This window comes from Sabethes cyaneus, chromosome 2 (genome assembly GCF_943734655.1).
Source record: "Sabethes cyaneus chromosome 2, idSabCyanKW18_F2, whole genome shotgun sequence".
NCBI classification, from domain to species: Eukaryota; Metazoa; Arthropoda; class Insecta; order Diptera; family Culicidae; genus Sabethes; species Sabethes cyaneus.
In genome coordinates, this window is record NC_071354.1 from 122,533,863 (window position 1) to 122,557,064 (window position 23,202).

The 23,202-nt window shown below is 37.6% G+C and overlaps 1 protein-coding gene across 1 annotated transcript in view; it reads right to left on the minus strand.

Annotated features, from left to right (window-relative positions):
* The window catches only part of LOC128736918 (apoptosis-stimulating of p53 protein 2), a 290,684-nt gene that overhangs the window by 42,955 nt on the left and 224,527 nt on the right, over window positions 1-23,202 (minus strand). The window contains exon 8 of the mRNA XM_053831429.1: window positions 21,937-22,139. Within this exon, the coding sequence (XP_053687404.1) occupies window positions 21,937-22,139 (203 nt within the window). The remainder of the gene's footprint in view (window positions 1-21,936; window positions 22,140-23,202) is intronic.

Consider the following 23,202-nt stretch of genomic DNA (forward strand, 5'->3'; position numbering starts at 1 on the left):
ACGCTACCTAAGGACGATGCCATTAATGACGATAAGCTTTTATTTTTGCAACAAGCAATGTCTACTCTAATGACTGCTTTGTTGCAAGCAAGTTCCATGACCGAAGCTATTCGAATTAGAACAAATTATACATACGAAATTGTGATGAAGTTGAAGTTCAGCAATGACTTTAAATAATTCAATTAAATTTCTAAATTGGAACGCTCGTTCATTAAAAGCGAGCGAAGATGAGTTTTACAATTTTTAACGGTTAATAAAGTGCACATTACAGTTATTTTCAAAACTTTTTTAAAGCCAAGTATCAAACTAAAATATAACCCCAACTACGTGGTTCATAGGTTTGATAGAATTCATAGTTCTGGCGGTGGAGTTGCTACTATTATTCACCGACAAATTAAGCATCGCACTCTTCCTCATCTTGAAACAAAGATAATTGAAGCTTTGGGAATTGAAGTTCAAACGGAACTTGGAATATTATTCGTTGCGGCTGCGTATCTCCCTTACCAGTGCACAAACACACAAATAAATTTTCTGAAGGGCGACTTGCAAAAGCTTACAAGAAATCGCTCAAAATTTCTAATTATCGGTGACTTTAATGCTAAACACCGATCATGGAATAATGCTCAATGTAATTTTAATGGAGAAATTATTTTTAATGATTGCTCATCTGGATACTTTTCGATTTTATGTCCAAATGGGCCTACATGTTTTTCTTCTACAAGAAATCCTTCTACAATTGATTTGATTCTAACTGACCAAAGTCAGGCGTGCAGCGAGTTAATTACTCATGCTGATTTTGATTCGGATCATCTCCCAATCACTTTTCCTTTATAGCATGAGACAATTTTAAACCCAATTAAATCTGTGTTTAATTATCACAAGGCCAATTGGGAAATATACAAGTCTCACATTGAGAATCATTTGAATCATGAAGTAAGTTTGCAAAGTAAAACCAATATTGATTCAGCTTTGGAAGCTTTGAAAAGTGCTATTATTGAAGCCAGGGACAATTCTGTTCCGAAGGTCCAAATGAAATTAGATACTCCAATTGTTGATGACAATCTTCAATTGCTTATTAGGCTGAAAAATGTACGTAGGCGTCAATATCAACGAACTCGTGACCCTGCTATGAAAATTATTTATAAAGATTTACAAAAAGAGATAAAACAGAAATTTACTGCTTTGAGGAATGAAAAGAGTGCGAATAAGATTGAGTAGTTGAAACCTTATTCAAAACCTTTCTAGAAATTGTCAAAAATTCTGAAGAAACCATCAAAACCTATTCCAGCGATAAAAGATGGCGATCATATCATATGACAATGAACAAAAGGCTCAAAGACTTGCTCAGCAGTTTGAAAATGTTCATAATTTTAATTTGTACGTGGTGAGCTCAGTTGAAAACGATGTCTCACAAAAATATGATCAAATTTCTACTTATAACGTCTCACCTAATGCAGTATGACTTGGATGAGGTTCGTTTAATTATCAAAAAATTCAAGAATATGAAAGCTCCTGTGATGATGGGATATTTTACATTTGAATTAAAAAACTCCCCGAAATCACTTATCAATTTTTTGGTTAAAATATTTAATAATTGTTTTAAATTAGCATATTTTCCTAACTTATGGAAAACTGCTAAGATTACACCTATTTTGAAGCCAGATAAAAATCCAGCGGAGGCTAGTTTACTTCCTTCCATAAGTAAATTATTTGAGAGAATAATTCTTAACAGAATGATGTCACACATTACTGAATATTCCATTTTTGCAGATGAACAATTTGGTTTTCGACATGGCCATCCCTACTAGCACGGGTGTTACAAAGTTGTTGCGGTAACCGAAATATGACTAATTTCAGTCGTAATCCGGTTGCTTTAACTAAATGCACATATATTGTGCTACTTGGGATTCCACTACTCATCAATTGCTCAGAGTCACTAATATGAAACGAGCTAATAAAGCCGACGGTTATTCTACTGGAGTTGCTCTTCTAGACATAGAAAAAGCATTCGACAGTGTTTGGCATAAAGGGTTAATCATGAAATTGCTAAATTTTAACTTTTCAATTTACATTGTAAAAATTTTACAAAATTATTTAACTGATCGATTTCTACAGGTGGTCTATCAGAATTCTAAATCTGATAAATTTCCTGTTAAAGCAGGTGTGCATCAAGGCTCGATCTTGGGCCCAATCCTGTATAACATATACACATCTGATCTTCCTGAATTACCGGCTGGCTGCACTAAGTCGTTATTTTGCGATGGTACAAGCATTTCCGTAAAAGGAAAAAGTTTTCGTATCATATGTAGTCGACTGCAGAAAAACTTGGATATTTTCTCCAAATACTTGCAAAAGTGGAAAATTTCTCCCAATGCTTCTAAAACTCAATTAATTATTTTTCCTCATAAGCCTAGAGCTTCTTCCTTCAAGCCATAGCATCACATTATCAAGATGAATGGAGTTACTTCGATTTGGTCTGACCAAGTTAAATATTTGGGATTGATTTATGATAAAAAACTTACTTTTAAAGACCACATTGAAAGTATACAAGCAAAATGTAACAAATATATGAGATGCTTATATCCTCTCATTAACAGGAATTCTAGACTTTGTCTGAAAAATAAACTATTGATTTACAAACAAAATTTTTAGACCAGCAATGTTATATGCCGTTCCGATTTGGTCAAGTTGTTGTATTACGAAGAAGAAAAGTCTTCAGAGGATTCAAAATAAAATTTTGAAAATAATTTTGAAGCGTCCTCCTTGGTTTAGTACATTAGAATTACATAGACTTACTGGTGTTGAAACCCTAGACGCTATGTAAAAAAAAATTATTTCAAGTTTCCGACAAAAATCGTTGCAATCCTCTATTGCGATGATTAGGTCTCTTTATAGATCATAAGTTAGCTAGGTTAGATATTAAGTTAAGATTTTATATATATTTTTCCTTACATGTAGGTTTTAATCCCTACTGTTAAATAATTTTAATTGTCGTAACAAATCATATGAAATTATAATAATAGTAAATTAAGCCCAGTCTAATAGTGTTGAAAAATAATCACTTGTGATTGAACACACAATATGGCGTAGGATAGTTACTCTTAAGTATTATATGTAATCGAATATTTGGGTGAATATGGGGCCAGTCCCGGCTTAGTGGTTAGCATTCACGCCTCTCACGCCGAGGACCTGGGTTCAAATCCCAACCCCGCAGAAGTCACGAATGACCCAAGCTGGTTAAAGTGACTATAATCTAAAAAAAAAATATTCGAATATTTACCCCAATAAAAAAAAATGCTGAACCGATCATCGTGAAAATTTGCATGTAGGGGTTTTTGGTGCCAGGGAAGATTCTTATGATAGTTAGAGATCCCTCCCCCCACCGTAGGCTCCCATACAAACCTATATCTATAAAAATGGATTTCTGCCTGTCTACCCGTATGTTCCTTATAGAATCGAAAACTACTGAACCGATCGGCGTGAAAATTTGCATATAAGGGGTTTTGGGGCCATACGATAGATACGAGTGCGATACGCACTCGCCACCCTCAAGCACATGAGACGGTAGGTACTTTCCAGCTTACCTAGGGAGCTTTTGGTACCTAACGCCGATGACCACACCGGTCCGCCATACCTAAGTATGGACTGGACCACGTTGGCTAAAAGCCTTCGCTTGCTGCCGTATACCGCAGAGCTATTAGACATCATATGAGACAATGCCGAAATAGCAGTGGAAGCCTTCTTGCAGGCATAGTCGACGTGGCTCCCGAACTTGCGCTTGTCGTCGACCATGACGCCCAGGAGTTTTAAGGACCGCGTTGACGAGATAGTTTAATCCCCGACGCTGATATTTGCTTGCTGCACCGACTTGTGGTTGTTCACCACGATAACCTCCGTTTTATGATGCGCTAGCTCCAGTTTCCTGGAGCGCATCCAGTGATGGTTCGATCACTTTGACTCAATTTTGATTCATTTGACAGTACCGTCTCACCCGATCCAAATATAACAATGTTATATATGGGACATTTGTAGAACTAGTTCTAATCTAAAATTTTTCTGAACAAAGTTTTGCTGTATCGTTTGTAGTTATGGTGCTACAACGCTAGTAACTCATCAGTGACTAAATGAATGTTCATTTAGTCACTAATAAGATACTAGCGCTGTAGCGCTGTAACTACAAACGATACAGCAAAACTCTTTTCAGCAAAATTATAGATAATAACCTGTTCTACAAATGTCCCATACATAACTTTGTCATATTTGGCTCCGTTAAGACGGTTCTTTCAAATGAATCAAAATTGAGTCAAAGTGATCGAACCATCCCTGAGCGCATCCAATCTTCGACAATGCTTGTAGAGTGGGCAGCCGTCAACTCAACCTCTCTGATAGATTCACCGTAGACTTCCAAGGTGATATCGTCCGCAAAGCCGACAATCACCACCCCTACCGGAAATTTTAGCTTTAACACCTCGTCATACTTAACGTTCCACAACACCGGACTCAGTATGGAACCTTGCGGTGATTGGAACGCACTTCTGACATTCCTCCGTGCTATAGCATAGCACACGATTCTGGAAATAATTTTCCAGAATCCTGTACAGCGACTCCGGCATTTGGACGTTCCGAAGTGAGTTATCTATGGAGTCCCAACTAGCGCTATTAAACGCATTTCTCACGTCGAGCGTGACAACTGCGCAATAGCGGATACCCGTCCTCTTACGCTGGATTGCCACCTCAGCTGTCTTAGTGACAGACAAGATGGCATCCACCTAGATTTGCCTTTACGGAAGCCGAATTGGTTCCTTGACAGACCGTTTCTACCCTCCGTGTACTGTACGAGTCTGTTAAGGATAACTCTCTCCAGCACCTCGCCGGCAGTATCGAGCAGACAGATCCGCCTATATGACGAGGGGACACCCGGTGGTTTTCCCGGCTTCGGCAATAGGACTAGGTTCTGTCGCTTCCATCTGTCTGGGAAGTGGCCATCTTCCAGGCATCTACTCATTGCTGCTCCGAATAATTCGGGAGCCTCCAAAATAGCCGCTTTATTGGCCAAATTAGGGATTCCGTCTAGTCCCGGTGCCTTGCTCACCTTTGGGATTTAGCGATCTCAATGATTTCCTCTTTCGTAACCGTCGCTTCCTCCCCGACCTCTAAACCGCCGTCGCCCACGTTACTGTGGATGTTCGGCTGAGAGGCCGACCATCTTACGCTATGGTCTGAGATACTGGAACTCAGTGGCCTGCGGCCAGGGCCTTGGCTCGTGGCGCAGAAAAAGGCCCTCGATGATCCGCTCCAGCATGCCTGGTGATTGCTCTGCGGGCGTCATCACGCCCTTGGTCTTTCCCATTACGACCCTGTATGCATCACCCCACGGGTTCGCATTGGCACTAGCACATAACCTTTCAAAGCAGGCTCGTCTAGCTTTTATCCTACTCCTAAGCGCTGCGCGTGCAGCAACTAGTGATAACTAGTGAACGAGCTCTTTGCATAATTCTCCTCGTACGAAAGCACGCTCCGCGGAGTTCCACAATTTCAGCTGTCCACCAGTAAGACAGTATTCCTATTGAAGGTACTTGTGTTGCCGACGTTGGCCAGATCTAAGTTAAGCTTTGTATTGTTAAATTGTCAAATATTATGGCTCGTAAAAAGCTGGATACTGAAAGTTGTTACATCGTGTACAAGATGCTCAGTTGTAAGTTTAGGCGGGTGATATTGGGAAGCAACTAATTCTACAACTCTTAAAAATGGTCTCAAATTTGCAAATGTTGACCGATTTGGCTGAAATTTTGACCAAAGTTTTAGAATTGAATATAAAACAAGTGATGTTGAGCTTAGGAATGTGGGTCATTTTTAAGGTCACTTTAAGGACCCCTAAAGTGAGAAAAATTTTAATTTTTTAGTTAAATTTCATATTTAATTGAGAAAATTTCGTCTAACTTTTGTAGACCCATAGTAAATGTATATATATTCTGAAAGCTTATCGTCTAAGCTTTCCAAAAATGTATAAAAAACTTAAAATTATTGAGTTATTAATGATAGTACACAAGTTAGTACAATAGTCATGATGTGTACACCTAGCCAAAAAACGTTTTTTTGGAATAACTTGAAATTTTGGGGGTGTTAGGATGATGTCATATGTGTTTTTATGATGTACTAGGTGTGACAAAAAAAAGCTGGAAGATTTCTGTGTATGCGAATCACTTGCCCCTGTATGGAGGAATGAAACATTCCACACGGCAATTGAATATTCTGTATTTGTACATGGCAATGAGAGGCGGTTTGATTGTGAATATGAAGAATTTTATGACTATCAAGTAGCTAATTTATAGTAGCATTAGAGAAAAATTAAACCTTATTGATTGGCAACTAATTTTAAGAAAGGTGGGAAACGTCGAAAACACTACCAAAATATTCTACAACAACCTATTGCCAAACAATAATTATGAAAGAAGTAACAGTTAAAAAACGCAGACCCAGATGCCAAGTTTTGTCTTAAGATCCAGTATGGTTAAATAGGCAAATTAAAAACTTAAAAAATCGTAAACGGCACACAAAGTTACCAAAAAAACACTAAAGTGCAGATAATTTGAAAAATTGTTTAAATATATGCAATCAGCTTAATCTGGCTATAAATACCGCATTTAAGGAGTACAATCTCAAGACGGAATCTGAAATCAAATCTTTCTCAAAAAAATTCTACAATTATGTGAGAACCAAGGTTAGACAAGAGAGATTTTCTGATGTTCAAATTTGTTTTTCACCCCCTCTGGGTTACCCTTGACGATCACCGAAATTTTCAAAGCGGAAACTGTTGAATGTACAGTTCGGATTCGATTAGCCGGGGATTCGAATATCCGGGTGAAAAAAAAAACATTTTTTTAAATAATTTATTTTACCCAAAAAAGTCATAGTTTCAACGTTAGAGAATGATTCTAGCATGACAAATACTGATTCTCCTCCCTAAAGGTATTAAATTCCTTTCCTATATACAGGCCGGACTCGATTATCCGGGGATTCGATTAACCGGGGATTCGATTATCCGGGTGAAAAAAAAATTATTTTTTTTTTCGATGATTTATTTTAAACCTTAATGTTATAGTTTTCATGATACATGATGATTCCAACTTGACAAGTATTGATACACCTCCCTAAAGCTACAAAATTCCTTTCTTACATTCCTTTTATCGTCGAACAAAACTAAAATAAATCCTGCGATGACGGAATCAATTTTTTTACTTAAAAATCATCATCATCATCATCACCATTACCATCATCATTATCATCGTAATCATCAATAAAAAAAATGCAAAAAAGGAATTTTATGACTTTAGGGGAGATTGATCAATAATAAAAAAAAACGTTTATAATACCTAAATATTGAAAAACATAACATACAAAAAATAATATGGCACCAAAAAAAATTATCAGTGGAAAAAATCGTAAGAAAGGAATTTTCTGACTTTTGGAAAGATAGATCAATAATAAATAAAACATTTCTGATACCTAAAGTCAAAAAGCTCGACATGCCTAAAAATTTTTTGTACCAAAAATTATGATTCGATTATCCGGGCTGAAAATAAAAATTGTCACCCGGATAATCGAGTCCGGGCTGTATTTTTATCAGCGAGTAATGCAGATAATAGTATCAATTTTTAATTTTCAAATTGTGCGTGGTATGATTCATAATTTATCATCATCATCAAATTAATCATCATCCTCAACAAAATCATCATCATCATCAAAACCATCATCATCAAAACCATCATCATCATTGTTCGGTGGACTACCCCACGTTTAACTCCGGCGTAAACTATTTTGACTTGGCTACAATTGGATACCAACATTGACTACATTATAGTGTCAACCAGTGCAGTTGGCAAACTTGGAACGACTCCATTCGGTAGAGGCGATTAATACAGTTAATACATGCGGTTTAGTGGTACAGTTATTTTGTTGCATTAAATAATTATCATATAGCAAATCAATATGGTAAATCTATTATAGTGAAATATGAATATTCGTAAATATAAATTTAATTATTATTAGGTATTTGGCTGCCATCAGTAACCAAAAATATCATATTAATTTATCAAACATTATATTAAAAATTGCACCTTCGAGCGTATTTCACCAAAATCGCTACAGAGAGGTTTCCATTAATCCGAACAATCTCAAAGAATTTTAGCACTCAACGAAATGGCAACGGCGGCTGGATTTAATGACACCTATTGCTTATGCGGCAAATGTGGTTTATCTCCGTCGGTTGATCGCGGGATGGTAGCCTGCGATAAATGCAGTATATCGTACCACTATCAGAGCGCACAAGTGGATGATTCTGTGGAGAATAGAGCCTGGTATTATGATTTATGTACAAAAGTGGTCAGGTCTGTCCCTGAGCGTCCAGAATCCACAAAGACAGCAGGATCGAAATCGTCTCGATTGCGGCCTACTGCAGTGGAATGGAATTGTTGCGACTGGATGAAGAACAGGCTTTATAGCAAGAGTATATGAGGAAGCGGTACGAGGTTATGGAATCACTAATTCGTGAAGAAGAGGCGTCAGAAGGTCATGGTAGTGTCAAAAGTGCGGGTAGTCATGCCAGTACTCAAGCGCCGATCGAGCAACAGCGAGAATTGTTAAAGGCGAAGGGGGAGATCAGGGAGATCAAATGCCAATAGTCTCGGCGCGATCCCAAAGGCTAATCCTGGAGGCACAACACTTTTCGAAAACCATAGACTACGCGCAAGTACGCCGCTGAGACACCCTAACGTCTTGAACAATCGTTTGTCTAACGAAGGCGGCACGCAGTTGCCCCCGCGTCCCGGAACGCGCACCGTTGCGGTAACAATGGTAAATCAGCAACTTCCCGCGGTAACCGAAGAATCAAAAAAGGCTAGTGATATGCAATGTTCTCAGCTAAATCCTCCATGTTCGATTGATTGTAGCAAATTTGTGAACTGGTCCACGCCAGAGCGACAATCTCCTTCTCAGAAAACATATGCAGCTGCACACGGGCTGGGGCCGTCGACAAACCAGATCGCCGCTCGGCAAGTGTGGCCCAGAAAGCTCCCTATATTTTCGGGAGATCCATCGATTAGCCACTTTTTATTAGTTCCTTTGAGAACGCCAATGAGGCCTGTGGATTTTCGGACGTGGAGAATTTGGTTCGATTGCAGGATAGCCTTAGAGGACCTGCTCTCGACGCTGTGCGCAGCAGACTGCTGTTACCGAAAAACGTTCCGAAGATAATCGATACATTGGCGAAAGTTTTCGGGAGACCGGAGCTTTTAATCCGCAAGCTGATTGCTGACGTGAGAAAGGCAGATTCTCCCAAATCGGATCGTTTGGAGAGTCTGATAAATTTAGGATTGCTGACTCAGCAATTATGTGACCATATCGAAGCGGCAAACCACCTAGATCATCTCAGTAATCCAGTCCTCTTGCAAGAGATGGTAGAAAAACTTCCTACTGACTATCAAATGCAATGGGTACGATACAAAAGAAATACCCCTCAGATCACATTGCGAACGTTTGGTAATTTTATGGAATCCCTTATCATCAGATGCCAGTGAGTTAATAGCTGTCGGGCAGAAAAAAGGCCCTGAGCTCAGGCGGGAGAAGGTATATCCCACACAAAAAGAGTTTCTTAACGCACACTATGACGACGAGACAGAATCGCTGAGAGATGCTAGAGTCGATACGTCGTCGCAAAGGAAACCAGATGATAAATTGTGTGCAACCTGTTATAAACCAGGACATCGTGCTAGAAATTGTGAATATTTCGGAAAGCTATCCGTGAATGAACGTATTAATTTAGTCAACCGACCACTATGCTTATATAACCATGGCAATCAATGCTGTCGTAATAAATTCCGGTGCAAAATAAACGGTTGCAATGAATCGCATCATTCCATGTTACATAGAAGGGATAAAAGAGCGGAGGAATCCAATTGTTACACTCACGAAAATGTCAAACGTGCAGTTATATTACGGGTGGCATCTGTAACTTTGTATAATGGTAAACGGTCAATCGACATTCACTTTTTTTATGAAGGGTCATCCAAAACGCCAAAAGAGCAATAGCAGATAAATTGGATCTCGTTGGTACAGCTGCACCTCTAAATTTAAAATGGACAGCAAACGTCAATAGGATCGAAAAGGCTTCCATGCGAGTAGCTTTGGCGATATCGGAAAAGGGTAAAACTGATAGGCACATTCTAAACGACGTTCAAACAATAGAACGACTGAATCTTCCAAAGCAGAGCTATCTGATGCGAGAGCTCATCGGTCTATTTCCACACCTAGCTGGTGTGCCTATAGAAGATCTACAGGATGCGGCACCCACAGTTTTGATAGGTTTAGCCAATATGAGGTTATTAGCACCTCTCGAATCGAGGGTAGGTGAAGCAGGGGATCCCGTCGCCTTGCGCTGTGAGTTAGGATGGGCAATCTGTGGGCCACGGCCACTTAAAACAAATCAAACCTCACAAAACTATTGTGCCATTGAAGATGCTCACGTAAACCGTTTTTGTCTCGTTAAATCGGAAGATGATATACGAGCTCGTCGACAGTATGAAGAGAGAGATTCTCACTATTAAACACAGAAACAACGTGAACATGGTGAACGTGGTAGCAAGTTAGATCGTTTTGCAAAAGTTAACGATCGTGGCGAGCGAAGAAGTTGGTCCCGAAATCGTTATTCACCCGGATCTAACGATAGACCTAGATCACGGTCAAGATCAGCTTCTAAGGACAGAGATAGATCTCTATCTACATCTACAGGACGTGAAAGACGTGAAAAGTCATACGAAAGGAATTTTGTGAATTCAGATGGATCGAATGACAGGAGAAAGGAGATTTCGCCACCGAAGAAGACAAGTTGTGACAAAAACGAAGGTAGAAACAAATCTCGAACAAGATCAAGAACACCTACCAAGAAGCGGGAAGAAACTAAGATAAGAGACCGGTTTCGGAAACGTAGCAGGTCAAGGAGCTCGCGAAGGATTGAAATTGAATCCTACGAAAAACGTAGAAATAGCTCGAAACAACGAGAAGAAAACTTCGACGACCAGCGGCGAGATGGACAGGTCTTTAGGGGCGAAAGTAAATCTTATCCAAATCAACACGTGCTCGAGAAGAATTTACGGGCAGGGGAGTGTTCGGTGGACTACCCCCCGTTTAACTCCGGCGTAAACTATTTTCAGTTGGCTTCAATTGGATACCAACATTGACTACATTATAGTGTCAACCAGTGCAGTTGGCAAACTTGGAACGACTCCATTCGGTAGAGGCGATTAATACAGATAATACATGCGGTTTAGTGGTACAGTTATTTTGTTGCATTAAATAATTATCATATAGCAAACCAATATGGTAAATCTATTATAGTGAAATATGAATATTCGTAAATATAAATTTAATTATTATTAGGTATTTGGCTGCCATCAGTAACCAAAAGGGTTAATCAGAGTATATTGTTTAATCTATTGAGGAGGAAACTAAAATTGTAAGAACAATGCGTTGTAACCTAAAATATCATATTAATTTATCAAACTTTATATTAAAAATTGCAGCTTTGAGCGTATTTCACCAAAATCGCTACAGAGAGGTTTCCATTAATCCGAACAATCATGATCTTCATTTTCCTACATCATCCTATTTATTTTGATCATCATAAAAAAACCATCATCATCATCACACTCAACATGATCATCATCAAAATAATCATCATCATCATCATCATCAACTCCGCCAGTGAGGGACCACGCTGATGAACTAGCACGTGTGACTCCATAAAAAGAGTGAACAAGTGATGGGGAAATTGGATCGGAACCCAAACTATCTGTCACAAGCCAGGATAAAGGAGGAGTGTTGAGATTTGTCTTTCGGTGTGCAGCGCTGGATGGCTCCATGACAAACACGTGATGGATCCATCTAGATCTGCACCGAGTCTCTTCCGCGGCAAATCTTGTAAAAAAACCCGAATTAATCCACCTAGCGGCGTGACCTAGCCTTTCTACTGCCACAATAATCATTATTTAATTTCTCAGGAACATCTATGTATAATTAACTTGACTATATTTTTAAATATCCGTTCCGTATTCCTCAAAATCCTTATTTGCCACTAAAATTCCCAACGTATTGCGTAGAATAATTAAATTTTCTTTCCTTGGGTGCGTAAATACTTGTAACACCTTATTTAGTTTTATAATCGGTCAGCCTTAACTTTCGGGCTTCAGAGCCACATACGAAACTTGTTTTGAATTGACAATATGAAATATGTGTTCAGAACAGATTTTTTGATAATTAATTAATACCATGTGTTCAAAAGTTAGCATCTTTGAAAAACAAGAGTTCAGAAAAATTATTATTATACTTCGCCTTTGAAGACAAAGGATATCGACAACAAAATGACTAATCTCAAAATTTTACTATTAGTTTGCTTGGCTTCAATTTTGCAATATATCTGAATTAGAAAAAATAACTGAATAGAGCATTAGATATGAAAAAGAGAAATTGAACTTTTTCTTAGCTGGCGCTCCTTCAGATAATTATTTTTGCATGAAAATCAAAACTTATGCCTCTTTTGAATGTACTTTCATGAAAAGATAGTCATTAGCTTGATCGCATCGTTTTTACAATGTTTGAGGGTTAGGAAAACAAGAGGGTTGCAAAAGCTGCGCCTTAAACATGCTTGAGAATGGGAAATATGATCGATATGATTTTCAGTGCTTGTCATTTTTGATTTATTTGTTGAAACATGATACATGACATAAGACATCTGTCCTTTAAAATGTCACTAACGAAAACAAATCTTACAAAATTACTACCGTGCAACGTTTACTTCCTATTTTTCATATAAAATTTCTAAGCTCTAGTATCTATTGATTGAAAAGAGCATATATTGATACGCAAAATATGTTTGAAACTCGTATAAATTTATTTGGAAAAATCAACTCACTAGTATTTTTAATCCTATATACCACTATACCTAAGGAAAGAAGGAAAGCCTAGGTGCTACATTCCGTTATCGAAACTTGACCTTCTGTTTTTATACGACAGAGTTCGCAGCCAGCTGTTATAGTGCAGGACAATTGCAGGGCCAGTTGCTACGATCCTATTGACTCTAACAGCCTCTCCCAGTCGAGATTCTATACTATACCTACATGCTTAAATTAACTGCTATTCTTCGCTTTTTGCTTTTCTTGTACAATTGTGAGCAACAGCAAGTGAAGAAAATGACAATTGAATTCTGAAACCAAAGAAAAGAAAAAGCTTTTCGATTGAATCCCACTATTTAATATTTATTTGCAACAGATACGTAGTTCGCCTCCGACGTGCAGGCTTCATCAGTGTCTTATTTCAAAGCGTATACGTATCTGTCGCGAAAAAATATTAAATAGTGGAATTTAGTCGTAAAAGTTTTTTCTTTTCTTTAATTTCAAATTTCGTATTCCACTAAGAGGCTTCAAAAATTTCAGACTATTGATTCAGAAAAGTGAGAAACATCTTTTCTTGAATTTCAATGCAAATTTAAAAATTGCAAATTGTCATCCCAAGTAACAATTTGAGTTTTATTACACTCTTATGATGGCATTCAAGACCAAAATTGGTCATGAAAACCACCATAAGAGTACAATCAAACTCACATTGTTGCTTGGAATCACATACATACACATACATACATACATACATAAATACATACATATATACATACATATATACATACATATATACATACATATATACATACATACATACATACATACATACATACATACATACATGCATGCATATATACATACATAGATACATACATACATACATACATACATACATACATACATACATACATACTACATACATACATACATACATACATACATACATACATACATACATACATACATACATACATACATACATACACACATACATCACACACATTGAATACAATCAACATTTGTTTTGAATTCACACGTTTTAACGGTTTAATACACGGTGCTTAAGTGTTAAAGTTTACATAACTTTTGAATGAACCGTCCGATTTTCAATAACTCGGTTTTGTTTGATAGATCTCAGCAGTAATTTTCAAATAATAATAAAATGTGTGATGTTTTTCATTGAATTAATGCTTATAATTACAAAAATATGTTTTTAATACTGTTTTTTCACATTTCTTTATGTAACTTTCAAACTACAAGCCCAATCGTCATGAAATTTGGAAGTTAAGGGTTTGTAAGGCTCCTCTTTCATATGCAATCAATTTTGTTCAAATCGATTAAGGGACCTATTAGATAATGAAGTCCCATATTTTTCATATTTTTATACATAACTTTTGAACTAAAAGTCCGATCAGTATGAAATTCAATAGCGACCAGTGGGACACCTAGACCTTTCATTTGACACTAAGAACATTAAAATCGGTCCAGCCATCTCCGAGAAAAGTGAGTGAGATTAAAAGCGTCACATACACACACACACACACACATACACACACACATACATACACACACAGAAAATGCTCAGTTTTCGAAACTGAGTCGAATGGTATATGACATTCGGCCCGCAGGACCTTCTTTCCATTTCCGGTTTTCCAAGTGATTTCTATACCTTTATACTATATATTTATATAGTAGAAAGGCAAAACGTTTACTCCCAATGTAGCAAGCAACATTGGAGCATGCTACATTCTGAGTAAATTGCGGAGGAGGACCCCAATCCTCGGTGTAACGCGACCCGTGCCTAAGGATGAATGCTTGAGGGGGTCTAATTAAGTCTCCCAAGGTCGAACGGAGCCTGCATGGTACCAGGGCACCCCGTGCAGTAATTTGCTCCCTCTGTTCTAAGCTGGTAACGGACAGTTGATTCTTTCTCCCAGCAAATTAAGACCATTGAGATGGAAACAATTAATAAAACTTTTAATATAAATATAAATAACAAATCAAGTGGGGGATCAGCACTCAGGAGGGACCCTGACATCGATAAGACCCAAGAGGAAACTGGCGATGCTGATATAATCAGTCAAATCCCAGGACCCAGTTGTGTCAACGGTGCAGGACTAAACCCAAAACAGCCCGGTCGTACCACAAATCATATAAAATTACAAAGAAAAAATGTTAAATTTGTCCAGGTGAATCTTCACCATGCAAAGGGAGCAACTGCTTTGTAGAAGATTCACAGAAAGCAACCTGGATGTAGCACTGATCCAGGAGCCCTGGACCTATAAAGGTAGGATACAAGGAATTCCTACAAAGTCGTGTAAATTGATTTACGCCGAAGGTGAGCTCACGCCAAGAGCTGCCATTTTAGTAAGTGAAAACATGAAAAGTTTTCCAATTACAGAATTGATTACAAAAGATCTCACAGCAATAATGATGGAGGTTCCAACGACCCATTTGCGTAGCATCTGCATATTTTCCAGGAGATTTGGGTGGAGTACCTCCACCAGAAGTGGTAAATTTGGTTTCTTACTGCAAGAAACAAAACAAAGCACTTGTAATTGGATGTGATGCAAACGCCCATCACACTGTTTGGGCCAGCACAGATACCAATAACAGAGGTGAACTCCTTTTAGACTATATATCATCAAATGATATAGATATATGCAATAAAGGGGAAGAGCCAACTTTTGTAAACGCAATAAGGCAAGAAGTACTTGACTTAACACTATGCAGTCCAACGATGACTGATAAAATAAAAAATTGGCACGTATCGGATGAAGAATCTTTGTCCGATCACAAGCAAATCATGTTTGATTACGAAGCTAATCAGCAACTTAAGGAAATTATAAGAGATCCCAGGAAAACAAACTGGGATCAGTATAATTTGAAACTGAAGGTTGGAGTCAAGAACTTGAAAGGCTGCTCAAGGACATGTAAAGAACTTGAGGACAACTCAAAACAACTTTCAAACCTGATCCAACAAGCTTATCACGAAAGCTGTCCTGCAAAGGAACGCTCTACGAATAGAGATGTACCTTGGTGGAACAAAACTTTGGAGAAATTTAGAAAGAAAACTCGGAAATTATTTAACCGGGCAAAAAGAACACAACAGTGGGAGGAGTATAAACAAACTCTCACTGCCTATAATAGGGAAATACGAAGATCAAAGAGGATTCACTGGAGGCACACATGTGAAAACATTGAAAATACTCCAGTAACTGCTAGATTGCAGAAAATCCTCGCTAAAGATCATTCTAGTGGGTTAGGTACTTTGAAAAAAGAGGATGGCTCTTTTACTAACTCAACTAAGGAAACATTAGAGTTAATGATGAGAACACATTTTCCCTGTTCAATCATTAATACATGCGGGGTGCCTGCAAACACTGCATGGCGAACAGTTAGGTTTTGTTACCGCGTATGTTCTAGATAGTTTTTCGGTGTGTTGCAACGCGAGTGGAAGTGATTGCTAGTGTGCCAAATGAAGAATAGTGATCAATTTCATCGTAGAGAATGAAGAATGTCATATACTCCTATTGAATTGTAATATAGTTTTTGGTTTATGTTTGCCGGTCATCGAGTCAACGAGTTGCCATGTTAACGAAAGAAGCAAAGCAACGAGGGATAAGTATTAGTATTATTTCATACAGGGTTACAAATTAATTCAACACTAAATGCATCAAGTTAAACACTCAAATATGTATCCATTTTCATATTTCATATAATTATTTTAAACATACTAACTTAAATGCAAACATTAAATTTTTTCTTAGTGATAACAGTTATTGAAATCATACTAATTACAAGCTTTCCGATATCAATACATCTGCAGCCCCCTCGCGAAGCAAGTGCTGCACCGCACCGATCCATTACCGTTTATCCTACAGACAGATTCTTATTAGAACTAGTTACCTCTCTCTCTTTCTCATATTTGCACTTGCAACTGTAAAATACCTCTCTTTCTCTTATATAGTGTCACGTTTTTTTGGCGAAGCAGATATGGTGTGAAGCGTGGGAGGATATTGTCATTTTTGATTTTATTCGTCATGTTTGCTACCCGCGTGCGCATGTCGTTGAACACCATTGACGACTGATTTTTGTTTTGTAAATGCAGTTACATGAGCTCACTGTGCTTTCAGGTCGAGCCTTATATTGCGGGACGGTAAATCGGCATTGTGCAGATTTCATAAAAGTGTTTAACCCTTGGTTTGGACTTGCAATTAATTGAAGGTGCGGTGGGTAAGGATGCGTTTTTTTCGCCTTGGGACATTAGCTTGGCTTTAAATACTTTGAATAGATTCTTTTGATGGTTGTTTGGAAGACCTGTGAATTCTCAGCTGTGAATAGGTTTAGTGCAAATGTGTTTTTAAGCAAATTTGGATAATTTGACATTTTCTCAGTCAACTGAAAACTATGTATTGTCTGTTGTTTCGTTTTTTATGTTGTTCAGAGCTCTAGATATATGGAATTTTGCCTGTTTGGGGACGCGATAGGTAACTTTTTCGACACGTACAGGTACAGGGTGGTCGTGCGGTTCTGAGTACACTTAGGTATCAGACTTTCACTTTAATCTGTAGACTTCGTAAGCGGTTTTTGCCGCCACACCGCATCAACTATTAGAAGCATATAATTTCCTTCAATATATTTCTTATATCGCGTGATAAAGATAATAATAACTACTAGTTTAAAATTGTAATAAGTAGCCAGTTTCATCCATGTTACCGAGAGTTATGAATGAAGCGAAATATTGACTTATTTTACCCCACTACCATCTTTCGGTTAGTAGTATTTATGTTTCAACGTACTATTCGTACTATACTATGAAATACACCATCTACAGGGATGAGACGTTGTCGCGGTTATGCACGATTTAGCAACACTCCCTACAGCCGGCTGTCTGGAGTTTAAATTGCTATAAATACTTTTACCTAATATATAACTCTCTGCTTAGACTTAGTAATAGTGTGAGTACTCATTCAAATTTTTCATTGGAACAAATATATTCTCAAAACTATGATAAATGAAAAAATTAAATACAATCGAATGAATAATGAATAGACGAAAAACATACCTAAAATTCTACATTTTATAAAAAAAAACAAAAAAGTAACGATCGCATCACTTATCAAGGTGAATCCTGATCCAACAAACCCAACCTTACTAGCAAAACTCCTTCCTGTAATCTTTGTAGGGATGCAGAGGTTAACACGGTCCCTAGAACAGCAAAGATTACACTAACATTCCTTCCCCGTTCCCACCTGATTGCAAGGACGTGGCCGGCGCAGTTATTGATCATTACTATGTCGAATCACTGAATTTTGCACAATGAGAATGATCGGTAAATCCCAACCACATTCATTTGATTCATTGTGCAATTTCACTGGTTCTGGTCAATCACTGAGTGCAACCATTGATATGTGCAATCAGTCTAAGCTAAGCTAAGCTAAGTTCAATCTATAATACATGCGGAGACCAAAGTGCACCGGCATTGAGAACTGTAAATCTTGAAACCAGGACAGACATTCTCGAAATAGCGAGTGAAATGACTGGGTTAGATAGAAACAGGAATGATGCTTGTACTTTGGCCAAAAAATTTTTTACAAGAAGCAAGGTTGAATGGGCGGTTGACACTTTTGAACCCTTCAAATCACCGGGTAGGGATGGAATTTTTCCTGTACTACTACAGAAGGGCAAGGCGTTTTTAACACCTATTCTAACAAACCTTTTTCAATCAAGCCTGATACTAGGTCATATACCAGCAGTATGGCGACAAGTACGGGTCACGTTCATTCCGAAGGCTAATAAGAAGGATAAGACTTCACCAAAATCCTTCAGGCCGATAAGCTTATCGTCCGTTGTGTTAAAAACAATGGAAAAAATAATTGATGAGCATATAAAATCATCATATTTAGCCAAAGATCCTTTGAGCGAATATCAATTCGCATATCAAAAAGGCAAATCTTCAATAACAGCAGTGCAAACTGTTGTAAAAAAACTAGAAAAGTCTTTTGAAGCGAAAGAAATTTCACTAGGTGCCTTCCTTGACATAGAAGGCGCATTTGATAATTCATCTCATAATTCAATGATTACGGCTATGACGAAACGTGGTTTCGATATATCCATTATCGACTGGATTAGCGAAATGTTATCAAAAAAGGAGATATCAGCAAGCCTTGGAAGCTCATCAATAAGCATTAGAGCAGTAAAAGGTTGCCCACAAGGAGGCGTAATATCACCTCTACTGTGGTCTTTAATAGTTGATGATCTTCTTCAAAAGTTGACGGCGCTAGGCTTTGAAATAATTGGCTTCGCAGATGATATAGTCATAATTGTTCGAGGAAAATTTGATTCTATTATCGCTGACCGAATGCAAATGGCTTTAAATTTGATTTCATCATGGTGTGATAGGCAGGGTCTCAGCATAAATGCCAATAAAACTACTATCATACCATTTACGAGTAGGAAAAAATTTACATTAAATAACATCAGATTGAAAGGAACACTTTTAAAACTTTCAGACACTGTTAAATATCTTGGAGTATTTCTTGACAGGAAACTCAATTAGAACACACATCTAGAGCAAGCAGTAAACAAAGCAACAAATGCTCTATGGATATGTAAAAGAACGTTTGGTAAGCAATGGGGACTGAAACCGAAGATGATCCATTGGATCTATTCGGCCATTGTCAGACCCAGGATTACCTATGCTTCGTTGGTCTGGTGGCCAAAAACGAAAGAGAAAACTACCCAAACAAAGCTGGAAAACCTTCAAAGGCTAGCCACTCTCTCAATAACAGGTGCAATGAGAAGTACACCTTCGAAGGCATTGGATGCTTTACTCTATATACTTTCATTGCATCAGTTTATACAATTAGAAGCTGAAAAGAGTGCTCTGAGGATCAAAAGATCAAAGAACCTTTTTGAAGGGGACTTAACAGGTCATCTCAGTATTCTAAAAACTATTAGTATAAATCCTCTTGTAACCAGTAATGAAGATTGGATGGAGAAAAAATACAACTTCAACCGAATATTTCGTGTATTTGAGCCTAGACGTGATTCCTGGGAAGATGGTGGTCCCGATATTCGTCCAGGCTCGACAGTTTTCTATACAGATGGTTCAAAAATGGGCAATCAAGTGGGAGCAAGAGTCACTGGCCCAGGAATAGACATGTCAATTTCTATGGGCAGATGGCCAACTGTATTCCAAGCTGAAATACAAGCAATTCTAGAATGTACGACTGTGCGCTTGCGCAGGAACTATAAACATTCAAATATATGCATCATGCCCGACAGCCAAGCAGCTCTAAACGCTCTAAAGTCGGCGACATGCACATCAAAAGTTGTCTGGGAATGTATTCAATCACTCCAAAAATTGTCTCGTCGTAACCAAGTCAACCTATATTGGGTCCCAGGTCACTGTGGAATTGATGGAAATGAGAGAGCTGATGCACTAGCAAGACTCGGATCATCTCATCAATTTGTAGGACCTGAGCCCTTCTGTTGCTTATCTGCTTCTGCTTTAAAAATGGAGCTAAAAGCATGGGAATGTACGAAAGTGGAATCAAATTGGAATAACACTTTCAATGCTAGGCAGTCGAAACGTTTCATCTCTCCAAACGTTTCAGTTACTCGCAAAATACTGGAGCTTTCGAAGAAAGATCTAAGCATTTATACTGGTCTTATAACAGGACATTGTCCGAGCCGCTATCATCTGAAGCTAATGGGAAAACTTCATGATGATATATGTCGCTTCTGCGGCATAGAAAAAGAAGACTCGGAACACCTGTTATGCCGATATCCGGCAATTCTCAATAAAAGATTAAGGTTCTTCGAAAGAGGGCTGTTAGAACCCTCTGATATTTGGAGAACAGCTCCCAGCGCAGTAGTGCACTTCATCCGAAGTGCATCACCGGGCTGGACAAATGCTATTAGTCAAACAATGACAATCACTTCTGCTAGTGGTGCGTCATCTTGACAACATAGCTATAATAAAACGGGGAATATATCACAATAGATCAAACAAATGGTCGCAGTGATAAAAATACCCAACATGAAAAAAAAAATCATCATCATCAGTCATGAGTCCACACATGGAAAAAAAATCATTTACATACCCTAAAGTGAAAAAATTGAAGAAAGGAATTTTCTCACTTTAGGGTAAATTATTCAATAATAGAAAAAATTTACGACACCTAAAAGAAAAAAATATGGCACACAAAAAAAAATTTGTTTCAAAAATAAAATTCATCAGTGAAAAAATCGTAAGAAAGGAATTTTATAACTTTAAGGGAGATTAATCAATACTAGAATTAGATTTAGGACACCTACAAGTCAAAAAACATGACACTCAAAATAAAATTTTAAACCAAAAATATGATTCGATTATCCGGGCTGAAAATAAAAATGATTACCCGGATAATCGAGCCCGAGCTGTATAAACAACGTCGAACGTTGCTAACCAATCGTTCCGCGCACTTCTGTTCTACAAACTGTGAAAACTAGATCATCTATTTCAACTCACCTTGATGAGAACTAAATTAAAATCAGATAATTTCCCATCAAAAATATGCTTTGACAATAATGAGTGTACTGATTCAGCAGGATGCAATTTATTCGCTAACTTTTCTCAGCAAGTATACACAACGTACCCAGAGGCAGAACGTGATCTTGAATACTTCGACAAATAACATTAGCGTTAATCAAATCAATTTATTTATTTATTTACTATTTGATGGGGCTTTCAACCGTTGGTAGGTTCGCCCAAAAGATCAGATCAATGTGAACGATATCTTGGATGCATTAAATCATCTAGATATATCGAAAGAAGCGGAACCCGATGGAATTCCTCTAGTTTTTTTTTTTTGAAAACTTTAGTCTAACTACTCGATTATTTTGGATTTTCAATATGTCATTGGAGTCCGAAGTTTTTCCACTAGTATGGAAAAAATCTCCTGCTTCGTATGCTACTCATAGATATTATTTGCAAACTTACCCCAAGTAAATTTCTGGGAATATATCCTTCGGCGCCCTTTGAATGTTTCGCCCACCACCATTCTCGTTCTGATTCGTCGCCTTTACGTATGATTGTCAACTTATCGTTCACTGAAAAATTTAATTCATCGGACTGTTGCGCATCATAGGAGAAAACAGCGAAAACTTCACCGTTATTCAAAATTCCCAATTTTTCCTGAATACCTGTAAAAAAATAAATTTATTTTAATAAATTAAAATACATAATAGATAAACTGGCATAACGCAGGTGTTCTATTGGGAATCAATAATCTGACTTCTTGCTACAATGTGCCTAGTAAGCCTACTCTAATGTCATTCCAGCCAACTCACTTCAGCCACGTAGAGTACTAGGTGAGGCGAAAAATGATATAATACCGAATTCGTTTATCAACTCGTTTATTTAACGAACCGCGAGGTAATAACGTTAATTTGGTTAACACGTGAATGTGTTCATGCTATCGGTGTATACCTGCCTGTCTAATTTGCAAAAACGACTTGTTCTTTCCAAATTGAAATCGATGAGAGTTTATTTGATGAATGAATTCGCTGTAGGGAAAGTTCTCTATGGCCAGACAGCCTTTATGGCCGGGCACTAGTATTTCTCAAAAACAAAAATTGATAAAAATATTCGGAAAGCATGGAACAATAGTAAATTGCAAGATTTCATGGGATCCCAATTGTGACATCTTTGTTTCAAAAAGTTAGCAAATGAGAACTACCGGACGGTTCAACCATTAAAACAAAGAGAATCGAGTAAATTTCATAAAAGTACAGCTTCAAATGTTTTAAATAAATAAAAGATGCAATATTTCTGAACGTTGGCTTGATAAAGTTATTTTTTCGAATCATTTTAAATTTGACATGAAAATACAAGATTTTGAAGAAAAAACTTAATTTTTTGAAACTGTGTCGTGTCCTCTATGGATAGTAAAGTAATCAGCGAAATATACTTACTTTATGTAGAATTGATATATTTTTGATTCCTATGTAAAATAAAACTAGTTAAGTGATGCAAAAGGTAGAAAACATCAGAAAAAAAATTGCAGCAAAATATCAGTTTGATGTCAACCTATCAATATGCCTTGTAAATGGAGTTGCCGCGTACATTTTTGCAAGCATTCTGCGTCACCAGCACTCTCAACAAAAATTTTATGTGAATAGAACTTAATTCAACTTTTATACAGCAAACTTTCTTTTTCTTTTATTGATGCTGGTAATAGATCAGTTTATCATGTCCGAGAATAGA